The sequence below is a fragment of the Coenobita brevimanus genome, chromosome 105 (genome assembly GCF_032717465.1).
Source record: "Coenobita brevimanus isolate Jiangsu-jjx chromosome 105, ASM3271746v2, whole genome shotgun sequence".
Classification (NCBI taxonomy): Eukaryota; Metazoa; Arthropoda; class Malacostraca; order Decapoda; family Coenobitidae; genus Coenobita; species Coenobita brevimanus.
Genome location: NC_137058.1, coordinates 26,082,022 through 26,104,973, shown reverse-complemented (window position 1 = coordinate 26,104,973; position 22,952 = coordinate 26,082,022). Strand labels below are relative to the sequence as shown.

Genomic DNA, 22,952 nt, shown 5'->3' with positions numbered 1-22,952 from the left:
ACTGACTGCTGTATAAGAAAATTGAATTTTCTGACATTTTCTTAATCCTTTCCTATACTTTGGTTTAATATAGTATTCATAATACTTCTGCCTGTGGGTGACTCTACACTGAGCGACAAGCCAAATGGTTTCCTGTACACCAGGAAACCATTTACTGTGCTGGGTGATAACCATATAACCAAATTTTGGCACCTGGTGGTTTAGTGGGTTATTAAGTCACTCCAGTCAGATTGAGCCAATGAAGGTTTATATCCATGGGGTGGTTGAGTTTATTACTCACGTAATGCCAGTCACGGATGAGTGAGGGTGGTCACTCTCATCTTAGGACCAACTTGCCTGGCCCTGGACTCCTACGCATCTCATGGGGCAATGTAGGATTGGATGATGAATGAATGAATTCATAAACTTGGCTCTGAGATCATTTGTAGTGATGGAGTAGGAAACCTCCATTAACCCCCTCAAAAGTTGAATTTTCTCCCAAAGCTGAAAATAATTGTTGGATGGTATCAAGAGTAAACTGTCACTGGATACAATGGGTAACCCATCAAATAATAATTTGAAAGGATAGTACTAGTCTCTACACTTTTATCAGTGCAAACTGAGTTTGTCTTGCATAACAATATTTAATTTAAAATGGAAAATAATATTAATGAATACAGTAAGCTTTCAGTTTTTTTAAATTGTACACAAAACAATAAATGGTATTTAGCTTTATTCCATTTGAGGGGTATCAGATGCTGGACTATAAACTGTTAACCATAATACAACACATTTAAATGTACTGGTATACTGTATAAATTAACAGAGGCTGTCACCTGTTTTGGATTTAGGTATGAGCATCCAACCTCCATCTACTCAGTGTAGGGTGGCCTTGAGATGACTACACTGAGTGGTACCGTAAACCAAATGGTTTCCTGTCAGCCAGGAAACCATTTACTACAGTATATGATGTGTGTTTCCAGCATGTCATGGAAATGATGAAGAGGGTTTGCAAAGGGTTAATGACCAACTGTAACCATTACAAAAAAAAAAAAAAAATCTCCATGATTTGGCAGATCAACAATTGACACACAAGGACCAAATAAAGGACAATCTGTAGATGGTGACCTGGAAACTATGGTGTGAATGATGAAACTGGAGAAGGGATGATATGCGGGTGCTTTTTCAAAGATGCTAAAGCGAATGTGTGGGCTGACTTAAGTTTGCTAAGGTTAAATCTGAAGTCTGCCTAGGTTAGTTCTGAAGGATGCCAGGTTGGGTCTACAGGAAGTGAGTGGGTGTTAGGTTAGGTTTGGAATTTAAGTCCTCATCTTAAGTTTTAGGATGCTAGAGTGAGTGTGTGTGTGTGTGTGTGTGTGTGTGTGTGTGTGTGTGTGTGTGTGTGTGTGTGTGGTTCAGGTCTGACCCTCCTACAGCTATGGTGGCAAAATATTTTGTATTTTTTTTTTTTTCTTTACTGCTCATTTGTATATGAGGGGAGCACGATAGCACAGTGATAGCGCGCTGGACTCGTAATCAGGGTATTGCGAGTTCGAGCCTCGCCCGGGCTGCCGTGCTGGGAGTGGTAGCTCGCTCCTGTAACCCTAGCGGGGCTATATAGTCCAACACAGGGCTTAGCTCGGGGGAACTCCATATCTCCCATTTCATTTGTATATGAATTTAAGGCATATTCAAAGATAACTGTGAAAATCCCCTTGCAAAGTCATGGTGGAGCAATAATTTTTACCACAAACAAGGGAAGAAAAACTAGTAGGCCTAAGTAAAATGCTTTGGTAATTCTTTTTCAAATGGATGCGGTGATTCCACTTACATTATAACAAACAATCTCAATGCATGTAATTTTGGTACATAAGCAACACAGTTAACTGTTTCATTGTTACTACAAGAAGTGATTGGAAAAAGACAAATTATACCTATTTTAGGGTATTTAAGTAAGTGGCCAGGTTGCCCATGGCAATGTTTACCAACAATCTCTGACTGGCCGTGTTGTTTACCAACCATCGCTCTGAGTGGACACCTCAGTGTATCCCATGTCAATGCAATGGGAAACAATAACCAAGCCTAACCAAACCAAACCAAATCCAACCTAACCTCACACATATGACAGCTTTCAAATTTAAAAATGTTTTAGGAACATTAAATATGGCCAGCTACTGGCAGATCTTGGTGGAATACTTATGCATTCTAAATCCCCATTTATAGCTTTCAGAGGTAAGTTAAAAAAAATCCCCAGCAGCTGTGGTAATCCAGGAATAATAACAAGTAGGCTGTGAAACTCATTTCAACAGATAATATGGAAAGGCTGTACCTATTTAGTAAAGAATTAATAATGCTTTTATACAAAATTGGGTGAAAGACTCTAAGACAATAAAACATATGAGTGAACCAAAAAAGAAGTTGCAAAGCCTTCTCCCACTCTCTCCCATCAATGAGCCATTGGATTCTGCACATGTAAAAAAAAATGTGAAAGAACCACCATAATCCGCAAAATAAAACTATTGCAATCCTAATTATCTTTGCGAGCGTGGTAGTCCACTACACAAAAATATTCGGTAATTCTCACGGTGACGCCTCATACCAGCAGATCTGACAGCCTTTACTGTGTTGCACGTACTGAATTGCGACAAGACAATAATGATTATTTCATACCTTCAAATCTCCTAAAATGATCTGACACTGGAGGATATAAGAGAAAACGGGACACAACACGACCATGCCAGATTTGTTTACACTCCCCAGCTGATCATGGTCACGTGACATGAAGAGGCGGGGCTTCTGCCAGACCTACTTTTCACTGTGTCACCATATCACAGTACTTTAGGGCTTTCATTTTAATTATATGGGCTCATTATTTCCATTAGCATCACTGGTCCATTAAACAGTCGCCAATAAGGGTATTTTGGCCGTAAAAAGTAGAATATACTGTACGATAAGTTCAGTGGGAGGAGTTATGGAGATGGCGACGTACGACAACTGATCGATGTGGTAAGAATAACAAAAATATGTTGAAATTTTCGTTTCTTTCTAAAATAGAATCCTGAATTCATAATCAATCGTAGCAAATAAGTAGGAAAAATAGAACTTGGAACCATGGTTGATATTTGGTTTATTAATTAAGTATGTTGCCTTTGTTTGAATGAGAAGTCAAGATTTTTAGTGGAGTGACGTCATGAGGTCTCAGAAGGTCGCCATTGTGTGTGAAGTTGAGTCGCACTAGGTGAAGCTCGTCATTTGGCCTGGATTAAGGGCTTGTTAGCCCGTATAAACCCACCACAATGTCATCACCGAGTGCAGGAAAGCGGCGCATGGACACGGACGTGATCAAACTGTATCCTTTACTAGATAACTTAGTGCCATAATGGACTATGTTTAGGTATAGAGTAATGCATTTGTTGTTAGACAGGGAAGGTAGCAGCTCCGTTTTCGAGAATACGCACTTCAGCTACACATGCCATTTTATACCCTAAGCTTCTTATTGCATGTTAGATGTAGTATTTTGTAACCCAGGGAAATAAATCAAATACTTTTGTTAGTAGGTACAAGGTGAAAATAATTGTCCCAGGCCCTTGACATGGAAATACTGACAATGAAAGTACTGAAAGTAGTAGGATGACTGGTAGCATTGTTTATGATAATAGCCTATGATACAGCAGTAAGGTAAGGAATGTAGCACTACAGTAAAATTATAGACTGTATACTAAATCTGAGTGTAGATTGTGGAACCTGTAATTGAAGGTAAAGGATAATGGATTATTCACAATTTTCCATGTAATAAGTGAATACATCTGTACTAATATTTTGTTCTTGGGACAATGTATTTGTGTGTGTGTGCTAGTAGAATTTTAAAAACAGGGGGAAATAATGAAGGAGCATAGCTTTGTTTAAAGGAACACCAAGGGCTTTGTGTTATGAAGCTATATTCCTGTGGCTTTGTGTTTTCAAGGAAATTTTATTGTTTTGAGTACATTATTGTGCCCTGACTGTAGTAAAAGCTCTTAATATATACATTTAAGAAAAAAGGAAGCAGGATGTTCAATACCTTTAAACTGTTGAAAGACTATTCTAAATAGACCCTTTCCTTTTGTGTGCATATGCAGTGGATTATCTGTTCATTTTTCATTTTTTTTTTTCCTTTTCACAAGGGTGGAATGGGTAAATTCTATGACTGAATCACAGGATAATTTGAAGAAAATGTCCTTATGTTTTCCTTAATTTTATTTTATTGCTTTTGTGTTTTGGCTTTCCATTTTTGCACTCATCCATCAACAAAGGAAAACAAAACCCTAAATGTCCATTTAGGGGTAAAAAATATACTTTCCCTGATTGGGTTTTTTGGTTTTTCATTTTCATGCTCTTCCAGAAACAAAGGAAAATAGAACTGAGAAAACCAGAACAAAAAAGAAAAAAGAGTATTGAAGCAAAATAGGGACCTTTCTTTATATTGGCTAATAACATAGATTGGTCAAGTTGAAGCTCTTTTTTGTAGAGTTAATGGATCTTTTCTTCTTTTTTTCTTCAGTTACTGGTGAAACTGTAACCCTTTCATATCCAATGAAGGATATTCTCTCTTTTATTGCTGTATTGACAGGAACTGAATAAGAATGCTGCTAGGTATCAAGCAGCTTTGAGAGCTGCTATTAGGTAATCAAGGCCAATGCTTGTGAGCATGTTGGAGCCTTTATAGATGATGCAAATGATATGAATTACTGGGTAATAATAACTAATTTAATCTGACTGAATTTAAATTGCCTAGGTATAAGACTTGAATATTAAGGGAGAATAAAACATAAGGTGTAATAGTTGATTTTACAAATATAGTAGTGTTATATATTTGAAAAAAAAAAAAAAAAAATCTAGTTGCTGAATGGGGTTTGTGAAAGGGAAAAAAAAAAAAAGACAAAAGTTTATGGATGTATGATGTTGCTGTGTATGGAGGTGCATTTGGCAAAGGTAATTCTATTTTTAGGGGGGAGGGGGGACAGTCTGTGGAATGTTTGCTCTCCCACAGGCTTTATGTGGGTATAAAGTACAGTATTTGATTTATTTATTTATTACACATCATTTTTTTACATGTTTAATTATTGGCATGTGAGGTGGAGCAAAGAATGTCTTAAGACATGAGTAATGAAGGGGTAGATGTATGACCTGTTTCACTGAGCTTTCTGTTGATAGCTTTGTTGTTCCTACTTCCACATACTGTACTTCTAACATCATGTATTAAATGGAAGGTAAGGTTAAAATGATGATGTACCTTAATTTATTGAAGAATGAATGACATTCTTCTATTTGAACAACTTGGAGTACTGTGAAATCAAGGCAAATATAGTACAGTAATTCTTTCTATGTGTCAAGTGGGGTTGGTGGAGGATTAGTGCCCCTCCCTGTAAAACAATTAACTCTAAGCCCTTGGCCACCCCGTTTGGGATACATTGCGTCTGGCAATGAATGAATGAATATTAAATGATGGGAATGTGAGAAGGAAGATGAGTGGCTGATGAAGTTGGTTCTTTGTGTTAGGACAGAGTAGCATTACTTCCTTGTGTGGTCCCAAGAGGAAATACAGTTCGATGTCACAGAGTTAGATATGGTTAACATTTTTTTTTTTTTTTTTTATTGCTTACCACATATGCTAGTACAAGATGTTTATATTGAAAACCAGAGCAAACATGTAGTTGAACATACAGATTTTACAGTTAGGCTAAGTGGCTGACGGAGAAGTTTCTTCCAGATGTACATAGACATAGCCGAGGGGTTTAATTATACAGAGAAGGTTATCTGGCCACCAATCTCGATGGCGTAGTTTTAGGTACAGTCCTTGTAGTGAGATAGGGCACTTGATTATGGATCGTTAAGCTCAGCCAGAATTAAGTAGTGAGACGTAGTGTCAACAAAGTGAGTTACAGCACCCTCGAGTTTCAAGGTTTATTGCACAAAGTTATAAAAGAGATGAGCTACAGTTTAGTAGAGTGTGATACTGTACTAACGTTGGACCTTCTCACCAGCCTTCTCTCACCTTTCTCTCTCTAACCCCCTTCTGATCTGAACGGAATCTCTCCGACATTATATAGAGTGTGGGGAGGATGTGTATGGTAAATTTCCTATCACTTGGACTAATTGGCTAGGGCTGGTTACTCCACGTGTTTTGGAGACGTGATGAAATTCTTGTTCTTCCGGCCTATGAGGAAGTTTGAGATACATTGTATGGCTTAAGAATTCTTGGTGGTCTGGGACAATAAGGGTTGTGGATATACATTGTGTGAATTGACATTCCTGGTTCGTCTAGGCAAGGGGATGTGTTCTTTAACTCTTCCTGTAGGACTCAGACACAACTACTGGTACCTGTTCTACATATTGTTATCTATGGCTATATACAGTAGTTACATATAGTATTGTGTTATATTATGCCTACACAGAGACATGTTCATTGCTGGTAATTAGAGTTAATAATTTTAGGAGTAGTGGTAGTAGTACCGGTAGTTGCAACCCAAGGTTCCTCTCCAGCACCAGGCTAAATTTGTTATGGAAAATATGTATTCATCTCAATAATTAATACTCATGAGTAAGTTTTCCTTAATGATAACATCAAGTATCGAGAAGAAGCATGAAGTCACCATGCTGAATGGCCTCAATGAATTCTGTGTTAAGTTCTATGGACCAAAAGGCAGTAAGTGAAATTATTTGTGTAAATACTGATAGATTGTGTTCTTAGTCAGTTCTGTCATATTATCTGTATATATATAATGGCCATGTGTGGATGCTTTTACTTCACATTACAGGATCTATACCTATTTTACTCTATATTTGCCAAATATTTCCATCTCTGCATCTTGATTACGGAGTTGTGGCAGTAGAGTAACACTAATATGTGATGCTGGTCACAGAGAAGTGCAGTGAAAAGGCTGTAGTAGCTACCATTGTATTGTCTTATTCTGCCATTGGACTACATGAAACATGCTTCAAAAGGATGAAAATTTTGGCCAGGTCAAAGTAAAAAGGGTATAGCTGTATAAATGAAAGAATTTGCAAAGGCCACTACCAAAATGTGGGTTGTACCCCCATCTATTTCTCCTCATCACATCATCAATGCACTCCAGTCCCATCCTACCTCTCAACTCTCCCATCATAAACCTAGTCCCCCCAGGCCTTGCACTCAGGGATGCACTGCACACGCACTTAAGCATTGTCATTTCTGTATGTTTGAGCCTGCGAATATCCTCTTCCTTTACTGCCCAGGGCTCACTACCATACAGCATTACACTCCTAGCACATGCTGCATACAAAGATCCCTTAACATGCAGAGAGAGCCCTTTCAGTGGCAGGAGAGGCAACAGTTCTCTGAACATCTTCCAACGACACCTCACCCTAGCCACAGAGCTAGCTCCTGCTCCACCTTCAGCACATGACATGTCTGCCAAATAACAAAACCCTTCCACACACTCAAGAGACTCACCAGCAAGTTCAGTCCCTTCATGCCTGACATCTCCACTTGCTCTCCCCGACACACCGCACAAGAAATCAACCACACAAGAACTCAACATTATCTTGTAGGCTACCTCCAGTACCACTATACACGTATCTCTTATGCATCCACTTATCACAAAGACTGCACAAGATGGAATTACTTCCCACGCCCTTGTGGCAAATTACACATGGCCACTCTTCCTCATTTTTGACAGTACTGCCACCAACCTTAGATATCATCACATTTGTTTTATCTGCGTTTACTCTTAAGCCCTTGTGCCCGTTACCATCTCTCCACATCTTAAATCCATGTAAAACTACATCCCATTTGATAAAGCATATATTTCCACATTTATAGCTTAAAACATTACATTTTATGACATTAACTGAACATATAATATGCAGTTACATAAGATCTCCACGTTGTTTGACTTTTGATGTATCCTGTGCTGCAGCTCTGCATATTCAGATTGGATAATGAGATGGTGCAACAGTATTGAGGACAGCAGCAGTCCCCCGATTGTAAGGTATTATTCTGGGAAGACTAAAAGCAAGATAATGTAATGTTAGGTTTTTTATTACTGTATGGATGATGAAGAAGTCATCATCTGGAACTCCTTTCCCATCTTTGGGCAGAGTGAGGAGTAATAGCGTCCAGACAGCCAAAGTTTGTCCAGTTCAATGGGACATCCTTTGATTCACTCATCATTCAAGCCCACGGAGTCTTGGCTCCATCTGTTATGTCAAAAGGTTTCACCATGTACCATAGCTTCATATATACATGTCTGATAGAGTCAGTCCGAATGCTGTCACATTAAAAAGGGTGCCAAATCCCAGGTCATACACTTCTCTGCACAAAATTCATCCAGCCAGCTTAATCTCTTGTCAGTCCCTTCGCCTCACCAACTTCCGTACCTCTTTTCCACACACACACTCATCCACCATATCTCTCCACCTTCTTTTTGGCCTACCTCACCTCCTCCATCCTTCAAATTCGCTCAGATATACCTTTTTTGCCACTATTGTTTTCCATTCTCTCCACCTGACCAAAGCATCTCAGTACACTCTCTTTGATTCTGGTGTCCCCAGACATCCTCACTCCGCATCTTTTACAAAGCACATTATTCCGTATCCCATCTACTCTCTGAACTCCCCATACATTCCTTAAGAGTCCCATCTCCGCTGCTCTTACTCTTGACTTTTCAATTTCATGCCACACCATAGCCTCACCTGTATGTTAAAGTTGGCACTAAAACTCCTTCATGTAAGCTTCGCACAGCTGCAACACTCAAGCCTCCATTTCTTATCAAGTCTTTCATAGCATCAGTTACTTTCCTTCCTTGTGTCACTGTACTTTCCACTACCTTTGCACATTTTCCTCTCATTTTATCACTTACCCAGGTATTTGAACTCCCTCACTAATTCTGGTCTCTCTCCATTCACTGTAACATCACACTGGGAGTCAGCTTCTCTCTCTGTAACCATCACTTTAGTCTCTTCTCCATTTACTCTCAAGGCATGGTGCTTACAGACATCTACAAAACTCTGCACCAGTCTACTAAACTCTTGTCTTGTATTTGCAAGTAGCACTGCATCGTTTTCGTTTTCGTTTTTAAAGGCTCCAACATGCTTGCATGTGTCGGCCTTGGTCACCTAATGGCGGCTCTCCATGCTGCACGATCCATTGCAGCCTCCCTGTTCAGTCCCTTAACCCTAAGGTCACACTTAATGACCTCGTCCCATGTCTTTCTCGGTCTACCCCTCATAACCCCACCCCCAATATTAACACTTCTCACCTTCCTCACCCAACTATCATCCCCCATCCTCTTCACATGTCCAAACCACCTCAATCTACCTCTCCTCATCACAACACCAATACACTCCAGTCCCATCCTACCTCTCAACTCTTCCATTGTAAACCCAGCCCCTCCAGGCCTTGGACGCAGGGACGCACTGCACATCCACCTAATCATTGTCATTTCTGTACGTCTGAGCCGGCGAATGTCTTCCTCCTTCACTGCCCAGATCTCACTGCCATACAGCATTACACTCCTAACACACGCTGCATACAAAGACCCCTTAGCACGTAGGGAGAGCCCCCTCAATGTCAGGAGAGGCAAGAGCTCCCTGAACTTCTTCCAACCACTTCTCACCCTAGCCACAGAGCTAGCTCCAGCCCCACCTCCAGCACACAACATGTCTCCTAAATAACAAAACTCTTCCACACACTCAAGAGATTCACCAGCAAGTTCAATTCTTTCACGTCTGACGATCTCCACCTGCTCACCCCGGCACGCCGTACACATAAAATCAGCATTATCTCGCAGTCTACCTCTGATACCACTACATCTCTTATGCACCCATTTATCACACACACCGCACAAGATGGAATTACTTCCCACGCCCTTGTGGCAAACTGCACATGGCCACTCTCCCTCGTCTTTGACAGTACCGCCACCAACCCTAGATATCATCACTTTTGTTTTATCTGCATTTACCCTTAAACCCTTTTTGCCCCATACCATCTCTCCACTTCCTAAACCTTTCCTCCGCCTCCCTTTCATTCTCTGCAATCAACACCAAATCATCAGCATACAACAACTCCCACGGGAGTCCGTTTCTAAAGTCACGTGAAAGGGCATCATCAGCATACATCAAATTTGAGATATTCTGTCCATTACCATTCATAGCTAACACCTACTTTCGGCATAAGATGATCCGCAGGTATACATGGAGAGTAATGAGGAGGATGGATGGTGAACTTGTTGAACGAAAGGTGATGATAGACTACGTGTGTGTGGATGAGTGAATGAGAAGACAATTGTTGGATGCAAGAGTGTGGAGAGGGTGGGGGAATTGAGTCTCGGACCATCACTTAGTGATGGCCAAGGTAAAGCTGCAAAGAAAATGGTTGAAGAGACGAAGGGGAAGACAGGAGGAAACAGCTCCTGTGAGAAGAGTGGAGAAGTTGCAAGATAGTGAGAAAATGGCAGAGTATAAGAGCATAGTGGAAGAAAGATTGGGAGGGCATGAGTTAGAGCAGACAGAAGGGGTGGAAAACATATGTAAGATATTCACAGAAGAGGTAGACGCAGTGTGTGAGGTGGTTTGTGGAGTGAGGAGGAGATGCAAGGGACAGTATGGTGGAATGATGAGGTGAAATGAGCTGTGGAACAAAAGAAGAAGGCATATAGTGAATGGCTAGCGAGTAGAGGTAGGGGAGAAGATGAGAGAGAGAAGAGAGAGGTATATTTGAGCAGGAGAAGAGAGGTGAAGAGACTGGTGAAGGAGAGTAAGAAGAAAGTGGATGAAGAATTTGGGAGGAATCTGAGTGTGAAATGGAGGGAGAGTAAGAAATTATTTTGGAAGGAGGTAAAGAAAGTAATGCAGTGTGAAAGGGGAAATAGTAGGGAAGTGAAAGATAGGAATACAGTAATAGAATGTTGGTGAAGAAGAGAGAGAAATTGAGGAGATGGAAGGAGCACTTTGAGGGTTTGTTGAATGTAGAGAGTGAGAGCAGTGCGAGTATAAGTGGTTGGGGAATGGCTGAGAGAAGAAGAGATGAGTGGAGGGAGGAAGAGATCAGTAGGGCGGAAGTAGTGGAAGCAATGAAGAAGATCCAGATGGGAAAGGCCCCAGGAATTGATGGAGTGTGTGGTGAAATGCTGAGGTATGGGGGTGAGATTGTTGTGGAGTGGATATGGAAGTTGTGTAGATTGGCTTGGGAAAAGGGAAGGGTTCCAGAGGATTGGAAATCAGGTATAATTGTTCTTTTATACAAAGGAAAAGGGGAGAGAGAAGTATGTGGTAACCATAGGGGTATTTGCCTTCTTAGTGTGACTGGAAAAATATATGGTAGAATACTCATTGATAGGGTTAGGCATATGACAGAGGAGCTAGTTGGAGAAGAACAAGTGGGATTTAGGAAGGGAAAAGGGTGTGTAGATCAGATAATTGTTCTAAGATGTTTAGTGGAGAAGTATCTAGAGAAGGGAAAGAAAGTGTATGCTGTCTTCATGGACTTGGAGAAAGCTTATGACGGAAGAGATAGGCAAGGTATGTGGAAGGTATTAAGAATATATGGAGTGGAGGGGAAATTGTTGAGTGCTGTGATAAGTATGTACGAAGGAGCTACGGCTACAGTGCGAGTGGATGGTGAGCTGAGTGAGTTCTTAGATCTCAATGTGGGACTGAAACAGGGTTGTGTGATGTCTCCAGGGCTGTTAAATATATACATCGATGGGGTTGTAAAGGAGGTGCAAAGTAGGGCAGTGGATGTGGGGGTGGCTCTAATGAATGAGGGTGAGATTTGGAAGATTCCGGTGTTGCTGTTTGCTGGTGATACAGTATTGTTGAGTGAAGATGAATGGGAGTTGCAAGGTTTTGTGAATGAATTTGGGACAGTGTGTAGGAAGAGGAATCTGAAAGTTAATGTAAACAAGAACAAAGTTATGGTGTTTGAGTGGAATGAAGTCACAGAATGTACAGTTAGGGTGGATGGTGAGGATATGGAGAATGTGAGTGCATTCAAGTACTTGGGTAGTGTGATGAGTAAGGATGGAATGTTGGGGGATGAAGTGCTTGAAAGGGTACAGCTGGGAAGGAAGGTTGTTGGTTCACTTAAAGCAGTGATGAGAAATAGGGAGGTGAGTATGGAAGTTAAGTCACTGCATGATAGTATTGTGATCCCTACCCTGACGTATGGAAGCGAGGCGTGGACCTTGCAAGAGAGGAACAAGTCAAGAGTGAGAGCAGTGGAAATGAGTTACTTGAGAGGAGCATGTGAAGTGACATGGAGGGACAGGTTTACGAATGAAGAAGTGAAGGAACGTTGTGGGGTGGATGTGGATGTGGTTGAGAAGATTAGGAGAAATACACTGAGGTGGTTTGGACATGTGGAGAGAATGGAAAATGAAAGACTGACTAAGAGGGTGTATGTAGGTGAGGTGGAGGGAGGGAGAGGGAGGGGTAGACCGAGGATGAGGTGGAAGGATGGGGTTGAGAGGTATATGAGGGAGGGGGGAGGGAGTCGGGGGGAGGGTAGTAAAATGGTGGGTGACAGAGTGACTTGGAGGCGTTATGTCTGTGGCCATCCTTTCCAGGATTAGGGTGTTGGGCTATAGATAGATAGATAGACCCTTCATCATTAATGCTGTCCCTTTCCCCGTTACTCATTTTTACGTCTTTTATCACCCCATCCACATAGGATATATATTGAACAACCATGGTGACATCACACAGCCTTGTCGCACACCCACATTGTTAATGAACCACTCACTTAGATGGCCACTTACCCTTACAAATGCCTCACATTCATTCATAAAAACTCTTAACTGCACCTAGTAATTTATGATCCACACCGTATATACGCAAAATGTTCCACTGTCGTTCTCAGTCTACTTTGTTGTATGCTTTTCCAGATCCATAAATTCCATAAACACCTCATAGTTCTTCTCACAAGCTTTCTCCACTATCAGTCTTACTGCAGATATTGTATTTGATCCACACATCATCTGCCATCCCTAAAGCCACCTTGTTCGTCACTCACTAGGCCTTCTGATATCTGTCATATTTCTCTAATAATTCTTTCATATACAGTACAGGTCTCCCTCGTTGTACAATGTTTCATTTTACGATATTTCACATTTACGATCGTTCTTTTTTAGTACCAATCGTTCGTTTTATGATTGAGCTCCCCCGCATTTACGACGGGTGATGTGGAGAAATCCCCTGCTTACAGGCAGATCACCTGAGAGTTGCGTGGCATACCCACCCCGCGCACACAGTTTCCTGTGCTTCCGCCAACCAAGCATCACAGGTTCTGAAACAGTTCGCCGTCAAATCAGTTCGGCATCAGGCAATTCGCCTTCAAAACATGGACGATTCCCCGTCATTCTTTAATTATACATTATTAATTAATCAATACTTTAATAAGTATATTTCAGGGGGATCCATCAAAGTCTATGTTCAATAGTGTAGGCTTTGGATATTATTTATTAGTTGCACCTCTAGTCAATAATTAACTTGTTGCCCTCCTCTCTTCCTATTTCTCTCTTCTTTCCTGTCACTTCTTATTGCCTTTCTTTCCGTTACAGGTGGCTTTACATTGAGTGACAGGCAAAATGGTTTCCTGTAAGACAAGAAGCCATTTACAATGCTGGTTGGTAACCATATAACCAAACCATATGTGCTCCCTATGTGTCAGCAAGTGGGTTGGTGGAGGGTTAGTGTCCCTCCCTGTAAAACAAATAACTCAAAGTCAAATGGCCACTCCTTACGGGATTATGGCTTCTGGCAATAGATAGATAGATTCTTCCTCAATGTAGTCGCCTTTTAATTTTATTCTAGCGTCACCCATAGCTGTCTTCCTTAATGACGGCAAATTATCTTGTTATTTTTGTGACAGTGAATTGACTTGACGGCAAATTGTCCCAAAACCGCATCACCGCCCAGTCTCACCCGCGCGCTCGTTCAGCTTACAAACTCCTTGTGTCTGTCTTCGTCAGTGCCCAGGACATTACTATTTTTCCTGTTCTTCATACTGTACCATATTTCATGTTGTTGTTTATGCTATTTCATGTTCTTATATCTGCAAATGTACATTCATATGTGATTCAGATGCACTGCAGCACATAATGCATTGTTATTATTGCATATTAGATCACTTGTATGGGTGTTGGGTTTCTTATTTACGAGTCCAGGAACACATCCCTATTTTTCCCATTAAACCTTAAGTTCGCTGTACGATATTTCAGTATACGATTGCCTTTCTAGGATCGCATACCGATCGTAAAGCGAGGGAGACCTGTGCAGTACTGTACCTTCCCAGGAAGTCAATAGACCAATGCCAAGTTAATTCTTGCACTTATTTTGCATACCTTTATTTTTTAACAAGGGTACAATCACAGCCTTTTTCCTTTCTGCTGGAACAGTTTCACTCATCCGTGCCTTCTTACATATCTCGAACAGGCACTTCATTGCGCTCTCTCCACAATACTTAATCATCTCTGCATACACCTCATCAACACCAGCTGCTTTCTCATTTTTCAGCCATTTCCCAGCATTCTTAACATCTGCAAATGTCATGTTTCCTGGTTCTGATTCCTTCTCTTCACACTCCCAAAACCAATCATGTTTACAGCTGCTCTGCTCTCTCCATTCCCATTCGTCAGACTTTCAGATTATTATTTCCATCTGGTAAGTTAATATAATGAAGAGACTAAAGCAGGATAATGTAATGTAAGGTTTTTGTTTATTGCTGTTTGGGTAATGAAGAAGTACAGGAACAACAGTGACTAAAGACAGGATAATGTAACATTTGGTAGATTTTTGCTTATTACCGTTTGGATATTGAAGAGGTACAAGAACAACAACAGTTTTAGTTATGGTATTGTTGTGGAGAGACTAAAGGCAGGAAAATGTAATGTTGGGTGTTTGGTTAATACTGTGGGAATAAGGAAGAGGTACAGGAACAGCAGCGCTCCAGTTGCGATATACTGGAGAGACTAAAAACAGGCTGTTATGCGGTTAAATTTTTACTTTTTGTTGTTGGCGCACTAACTTGACCCAGATTTTTGTCCTTCTTCAGCATATTTCATGCAGGTCAGTGGCAGAAAAAGGAAACTATAGCTCTACATACCTTTCCATAGCACTTCTTTGTGACCACGATTCAAGAACAAGGGATGACAATTTAGGCCAGGTTAAAGCAGCACATCATCCTGTAATGAATTAAAAGATCAGTACCAAATATTGAAGGTGTAGTAAGGTATCTACAGGAATGAAGCCAGTGGTCACATACTGAAATCTGGAAGGCATTGCTATAAGTGTGTTTACTAAAACCTTCTTTTCTTTTATTTCTTACTACAGTAGCTATTCATATTTTCCACTGTGATTCATATCCATAACTTACCTGTTCATGTGGAAGTTGGAACTAAGCTTTAACTCTCCATCACTGAATCGAGCAGAGAAATGTCAGCAGTTTTGATTGTAATACTGTACAGGACAGCCTCCACAATATGATCTGGTTACACTCCTCGCAAACTGATCGGATATTGATCGATCATATATGAACATAGGGATCACAGCAACCGTGTAAGCGAAATTGGTGATAGTATACCAAAATAAAGTATGGTGCTTCATAGGGGGTTGTAGTGATTATATAAGCAAAGTTGGCCCTCATAATATCAGACAAAAGGTGCTAAATTGTAATGTAAGTGAATGATTGAACTTATAATGAGGTTGGCCTGCATTGCATGAAACAATCTCTAATGCAAGCTCTCCACTGTTTTCAGCTCCTTATGAGGGTGGGGTATGGAAAGTTCGTGTCCACCTGCCAGAACACTATCCCTTCAAATCACCAAGCATTGGATTTATGAACAAGGTTTACCATCCGAACATTGATGAAGTGTCAGGAACAGTTTGTCTGGATGTCATAAATCAAGCTTGGACAGCTTTATATGGTAAGTTTTTGTACATGTCTGACTCTGGACACAAGCTTAACAGTCCATTCCCTGAAGTTCAGGCATTCTGCCAACCTCACACCTCCATATCACCACTTTGGTGCTAATACCTGTCGTCCATATTGATTACCATATATGCCAGGGCTTTTGCATTCAGGATTGGTATGGTGATATTAGCAGGGATATTTTGATTATGTATTGTTGAATGTTGTGGAATATCAGTACTGTAAAGTGTTTCAACAGAATTTTTCATAAAATTGTTCCCTGCTTCAACCTGGGACTCAGCCTATGTGTTTCCAGACAGTAGGCCAGTATTCTGACCTCATGTCTGCCACCTTAGTTGTATCTAATATACTATAGCAGTAGGTGTGTGTGTGTGTGTGTGTGTGTGTGTGTATTTTGGGCAGCCGAAACTACACATTCAAGTAGCACCAAAATTGGCACAAAAATCGCAAAAAATTTATTGATGTGAAAAAACTTGTCCCATTATGATTGAAAAACTTTTACTATATTTAATGAGCAATCATATTTTGACCAAAAATTGCTGCTCCAGGCGCCTGGCATAGGATCTCCGTAGAATTTTTTTGCCCACAGGTATAACCAAAATATATTATAGCAGCGTAAGAGTCCTCCGCAGGAGCAAGTGTGTGGGACCTGAAGGGCCCACGAGCACTTGTATGTAGCTAATTATAGGAACTGTCTCCTCTCCCCTTCTGACTTTTTTTTCTATCTATCTATCTATTGCCAGATGCCTCAGTCCCGTTTGGGGTGGCCACAAACAAATCGCCTCCAAGTTGCCCTGTCCCCCGCCATTTCACTGCCCTGCTCCCAACTCACACCCCCCTCTCTCATATACCTCTCCACCCCATCCCTCCATCTCATCCTCGGCCTCCCCCTCCCTCTTCCCCCCTCCACCTCACTCACATACACTCTCTTCGTCAGTCTTTCACCCTCCATCCTCTCCACATGGCCAAACCACCTCAGTGTGACTTTTTTTTATTTTTCTTTAATAGTACAACATTCCAGTAGTCCAGCTGTAATATTGTGAGTATAATTTTTGTTAGCTGTTCTGGAGCAGTGATTTCTCGAACCCTTTCCATATGATTACAACTTGTCAAGCATTTCATTTTGGCCATCAACTGACAGTTGAATACAGGTATTTAGGGATGGGCATCACAAATATATTTATGATTAATTCACAGTTATGACCTAGATTTTTGTGTGCAAGAAGAACAAGAGACATAGGAAGCTTTTGTATTACCCACTTTCTGTTCTTCCTGAAGAAGTAAAAAGTAGCTCAATATAATTTTCCTCTTGTAACTAGATATAGTTTTGCAAGAAGAACAAGCGATGTGGTACCAGTATTCTAAAATCAACTTTTACTTCAAATCAGAATTTGAGCCACAACAGGAAGATGATTGTAAATGATTGTAAATGGAATAGATTTCATCCCAGTATGTGAAAGATCACTCTTACGAAGTAGTTAGGAATTGTGTTCATTATCCGACTCAGTATGGTGATTTCTTATTTTGTTCTGGATACTGCCATTGTAATTCACCTTTAGGAAAAGACCTTGCTTTGTGATTTGACCAGAAATTATTTCAGTTAACAGGTTCAGCTTGATGATATTAAAGTATTGTTCTGGATTTTCCCTTGACTAATAATAATTTTTGTGCTTTTCAGATCTCTCTAATATATTTGAAAGCTTTCTACCACAACTTTTAACTTATCCCAACCCCATCGACCCATTGAATGGTGATGCTGCTGCCATGTATCTCCACAAGCCTGAAGAGTACAAGAAGAAAGTCTCAGGTATGTCATAAACTTTAATTTTTGTAAGCTGAAACCTGTGTTTATTCACTAACCTTTTTATCAGAATCACATACATCGCTTGTTTTCAAGGCCTTGGCTATATAGATAAATGTACTGTACTGTATTGCTTAGCCTTTTGACACTTACTGATGGTTAGCTAACAGTGAACTGAGGGCTCTCGAGCTTCGGCAGAGTTAGTCTGCCACCAAATATCATGGACAAGTTTTTTTTTCATGTGCCCTTATTGTCATCAAACCTGCCTTGGGCACTGGTTTTGAATTTGGAGTTTTCCTTCTAGGCTACCTTCCATCCAAAGGTAATGGGTTCAACCTGCCCCATCCTTTTTGGAATTGATTTTACTTGTGTAGAAGAGGTATGTTTGTATAGTAACCCTGGGCTAGGCTTTAAATTTTTATGTGAATGAGTCCCCTCCCTGCATGTATTGTGCAAAAACAACTATTAGGCCTTTGGCCTTGCACCAGTCCCCGGTAATAGTGGAATGTATAGTACTGAAGTATTGTTGTCCTTTATGAGTATAAGAGGGATTTATAGAGTTTGTGTCTGTGTTTCAGATTATGTGAAGCAGTTATTGTTTAAGTGGTTTTCAGGTTTCATTTTAAACCCCTCTTGCACCATAAGTTTTCTGTAAATTTGTGGGACATGATCAGAAAAAATGCCGTGAGGGCAGCCTGGACCCGGGCACAAAGGAAAACATTCCCATGCATATTATTTTCCCCAGAAATTGGTTATGTTTGTATATATTGTATACCATCATCATTGCTTGTGTTTATACTATACAGTAAGGTAGTAAAAACACACAAAACTGATGAGAATAATGTCCAACAGTGAAAATAACTTCCCAATACCCTAGTACAAAATTTTGCCCACACCATGCAATAGCTAAGCATATGTCTAGATGCAGAATTTCATGAGCTTTCAGGTGGTGTTGTTGGAATTCTGATATGACCAATAGTTTTTTTAGTAAATCGCCAAATATCGCCCCGCCTCCCTGCATCGAAGCTGAGTGAAAGCTGACTATTTGAGAGTGTTGGCCTTGAAATAGACACCCTCCTCTATTACCCATCAAGATTGATGCACTTCATGCTAAAACTTAATTTTTTGGTGAGTATTTTTGTCCAAAATTGCCTAATCAGGATCCCTTAGACCAACACCTAGTGTGTGTCAAAAGGAGTCATCTGTTACTCTTCGGCCTAACACCATTTTGACTCATTCTGTGTCATTGTGGATGAAGGGGCTAAGTGAAACCGTTAGTGTTTAAATGCCTATTGTGTTTCAGATTATGTGAAGCGGTATGCAACAGAGGAGGCCCTGAAGGAGCAGGAAGCAGCCCAGGCCGAATCCTCGGACTCAGAATCATCAATGTCCGATTTTTCCGAAGACGAAGCACAAGGCATGGAGCTTTAACCTTTCCAGCCATCATTGAGTCACCTTCATCCTTCACCTCGCGCTCCAGACTCCCAGCCACATGTTCATCTCCCATGCTGCTCATAGGCCATTTCTAGCACAGTGAGGAAGCTTACTACCACTTCTTTTTTACTAGTTTATTTTGGTATCTGGCACATTAACCCTTTGAGTCTGGGTGATGTCCTACTTAGCTTATTCTTGCTGCTACCAGATTTTATTTGGCTTAGGAAAGACCCCATTGCACTGAAGGGGTTTATTAATAACGTGTAGCCTCTCCAGTTCGAAAATTCGTCCAAAGCTGATTATTATTATCAGAAAATGGCAAGAATAAAAATGATATCCCGAGGTTCAGTGGGTTAATATTTATCTGTATGGTATTTAAAGTATCTGTATAAAAAAGGATATACCGGTAAATAGCATACAAGAGAATGGTAAGGTGTTCTATACAAAATAAATTACTTAGGAAGAGGTGCTAGAAAGTCACAAACTGACAAAGATATGGCCCATACTCTTGAACAAGAGTTATTTGCATATTGAAGAGCTGTAATAAATGGCAAATTTTTTATACGAGATAACTGCATGCAGGTGTCATAATGTACAACTGTTTTAAGCTTAGTTAACCCCTTCAGTCCCAGGATATGTAAATATTTTTTTTAGTTTATTCTTGCTAGTTACAAATGGTTTTACTTAGCTTAAGGTAGATGGGTGGTATTGAAGAGATTAATGAAGACTATATCTAACCCCTCCAGTTCCAAAAGTCTTCTAAGCTGAAGAAAATCCTAAGGAGATAGCAAGAGTAAGGTTAAAAAAAAATGTCACTGGATTTAAGGGGTTAAGATTTAGTTAAAGTGTGGATTGACTGGCTTATGTAAAGGTTTATGGCTTGGAGTATCAGTATTGCATGGCCTAAATTAAGCTTGTACATAGCAATAACTTGTGCAGTTCTGTACGAGTACTCATTATGAGGTCATCACTGTAGTTCACCATGTTACAGTTGGCCGAAAAAGGATCACCTGTTTACCAATGTATAGTCTATAAAAAAAGGATCAGTGCATATTTCAAGCCAGGCAGATGGTCAGTATTATGGATGCTGTAATATGTCTGGTGGTTCATCCCCATGTTTGTGGCCTTGCTTTCATGAGGATGCACCGTATTGTGTGCTGATGACATTTTCTGTCTTATCCATGATGTTAGATACATGTAAAGGCTTCAGGTTGGAGGAGTGTGTTTGTAAACTTGCCACAGTTCAAATCCAGTAGTTTCTTTTTTTTTTTCTCCATATTATTTAATTGCTGCCAGGGGAGTAGAGTGATATTAAAAGGTGGTTAGAGAATTTTTCTGTCATGTAAATGCTCTGAGGGAAGTACAGTAGTGTGGTGTTAAATGATCTGGATTATGTTTTTCTGTCATGTGGATTCTGCCTGGGAGGTAGGATGGTCTCCAGCAGATAAAAGGATCAGGTTTATGACAGCTTAACCTCAGGCCCTTCTACACCCCTAAAGCAAGTAATAAGGATTGGATATTACTATTTTATTTATATAAGCATCACAAGCTTCTTTGATCATTTAGGATGTCATTCATTCACCCTTCACGCAATATATATATGTTTTTTTTATGCAGCATATATTTTTGTGTGTGCATTGACACTTTATAGGGAATCAAAATTATGTTTGGTCAGAAAGAAAGTATGGAATTATTACTTTTATACAGTACCTTTTAAAATCCCTTCTAATAGATGATGTCTTTTTCATATTTTTGCCATCTTCTGACATTTTTCTTGACTTTGGAGAGAATTTTAAAGGGAGGGCTTAGGTATAACTTTCAATAGCCCTGTCATTACAAGAGATGATCCCATTATGTAGAAGAATCAGATAAAGTTTTCAGCTTATCTGCAAAGGATCTGCCCTAAGCAGAATAAAATGGTCTGGTAGCAGCTAAAATGAAGTACAAATGACGTTCTGTATCCTGAAGTGGTTATCTATAAGCAGACACCACCATGCTTTGCTTGACTTGTTGGTTTTCTGTGCCATTCTCCCAAACAGTGTCTTAGCTTGTGTTGGATATCTTAATCCTGTAACCCAGAGCAAGTATTTCATGTTTTATTTGAGTTAACCTTTACTTTTGCCTTTTCCCACTTTTTGCATTCTGTCTCTCTGCCATAGTCATATGGCCTTAGTAACCTGGTGTTAAAAGGTTCACCCACCCTTGTCATATTTTATTCTTGTTACCACCATATGATTACTTTTTGGTTTGGGAGAGACCTTAAAACTAGGGGAGATACATGTAGCTTTAGGTAAGCCTCTTCAGTACAAGTAGTCTTTTCATGAATAGCATCATCTGAAGACGAAAGGAAGAATATATAACAACATTTAGTGATGAGGTCAAACAGAAAGCTGCTGACACATTTGGAACCTACTAGCAAACGTATTAAGACATGATTAATGCGATTACCTTCTATGGTTGCACTTAGTAATTTTATTCAGGCTACTACAAGATAATTCCGTTCAACTGAGGGATGCTAGTAGTCAGAGGTTAAATGCTGTATCGGTTAAGTCTGACACTGCTTGAGCTTCCCCTAATGTGAATAAAACAGTTTGTCTTTGCCCTGAAATGAATCCCAGGTGCATCCATGACAGTGAAAGGGTTGATTACTTGAATCCAGATGACGTCCTTAGTTTAACCTTGCTGTTACCAGACAGATTTATTCATCTCAGGAAAGGCATCATGTATTGAAGGGGTTTATCAAGGCCATATGTAACCCCTCTGGTTCCAGAAGTCTACCATTAGTTGAATAGATTTGTCAGGAGATGGCAGGAGAAATGTTAAAATGACATCACTGGGTTCAGGATAATAACTGGCCGAAGACAGAAGGATGTATATTTAGACTGTTGCTTGGCAGTATGCAGAACTTGGGGAACATTTTTTTCTACCACTCTTAACTGATGATTTTGTCATGAAATGCTCTTTTTTTAACACTCTTAGGCTCCAGTGATTCATTCGTAGTTAAATATAATAATCTGGCCTTAGGTGGAGTAGAGTTGTAGAGTTGTCCTGACCAGAGAGTTACTGATGACAGTTTTAACATTCTTAGCCAAATGAAATGGTTTGGCATTAGCTGGTTTAGAATAGTAGGGTTATCCTGACCATGAGAGTTAATGGTGACCTAATTAACTCTCAGGCTCCAGTGACTCGCTCTAAGCTAATTGTGATCATCTGGCATTAGCTGTAATAGAGTACGAGAGTTGTCCCATCCATGAGAGAGTTAATGGTGACAGTATTAACTTTCTCAGGCTCCAATGACCATGAGAGAGTTAAACAAAGGGAGAGAGAGAGAGAGGCATGGTTGTATATACAGTATATGCTTTGTAAAGATGTATGCAAATCATCAATCAACTGATCAAATAGTTCATGATCAAATAACTGATTCTTCTTGGAGAAACAATTGCCTTTGAGACAAGTGGCTGGCAGCAGAGTCTGGGAGCTTCACAGTTGTTCACAGAGATTATATTAAGTGTAAACAGTAAACTCCTTCGGAATGGAGGAAATAGTTTTTATACAGTTTTTCTCATCACTGATTTGTCCCCATGTGTATTCCTGACTTGGCTCCCCTAATGCTTTCTTAGTAGCTGAAGTATTGGGGAACTCACACCCATATGCTTAACGTTTTCTTTCCTGGGGATGATTTATTTTATTTTTGCTGTCTCCTTGTGATTTTATTCAGATTATGATAAACTTTTGAATTGGTAAGATACATTAACTTTTAATTGAAATGGTTTGATATAGTGTAAACCCTTC

General features: G+C 40.1%; 1 protein-coding gene across 1 annotated transcript; it reads left to right on the top strand.

The window, feature by feature from the left end:
* The first annotated feature begins 3,192 nt into the window (after window positions 1-3,192).
* UbcE2H (ubiquitin conjugating enzyme E2H) lies at window positions 3,193-22,952 on the top strand. Its single transcript, XM_080285344.1, has 5 exons — window positions 3,193-3,328; window positions 6,588-6,664; window positions 15,753-15,920; window positions 17,604-17,732; window positions 19,030-22,952. The coding sequence occupies exons 1-5, from the start codon at window positions 3,276-3,278 to the stop codon at window positions 19,155-19,157; spliced, it is 555 nt and encodes a 184-aa protein (XP_080141470.1). The 5' UTR covers window positions 3,193-3,275; the 3' UTR covers window positions 19,158-22,952.

Bases quoted from the DNA above. Each gene is read 5' to 3' on its own strand.
- UbcE2H (XM_080285344.1), top strand. From the start codon at position 3,276: ATGTCATCACCGAGTGCAGGAAAGCGGCGCATGGACACGGACGTGATC. The intron at 3,329-6,587 runs GTATCCTTTACT...GATAACATCAAG, and splicing joins GACACGGACGTGATCAAACT to TATCGAGAAGAAGCATGAAG. The intron at 15,921-17,603 runs GTAAGTTTTTGT...TGTGCTTTTCAG, and splicing joins AGCTTGGACAGCTTTATATG to ATCTCTCTAATATATTTGAA.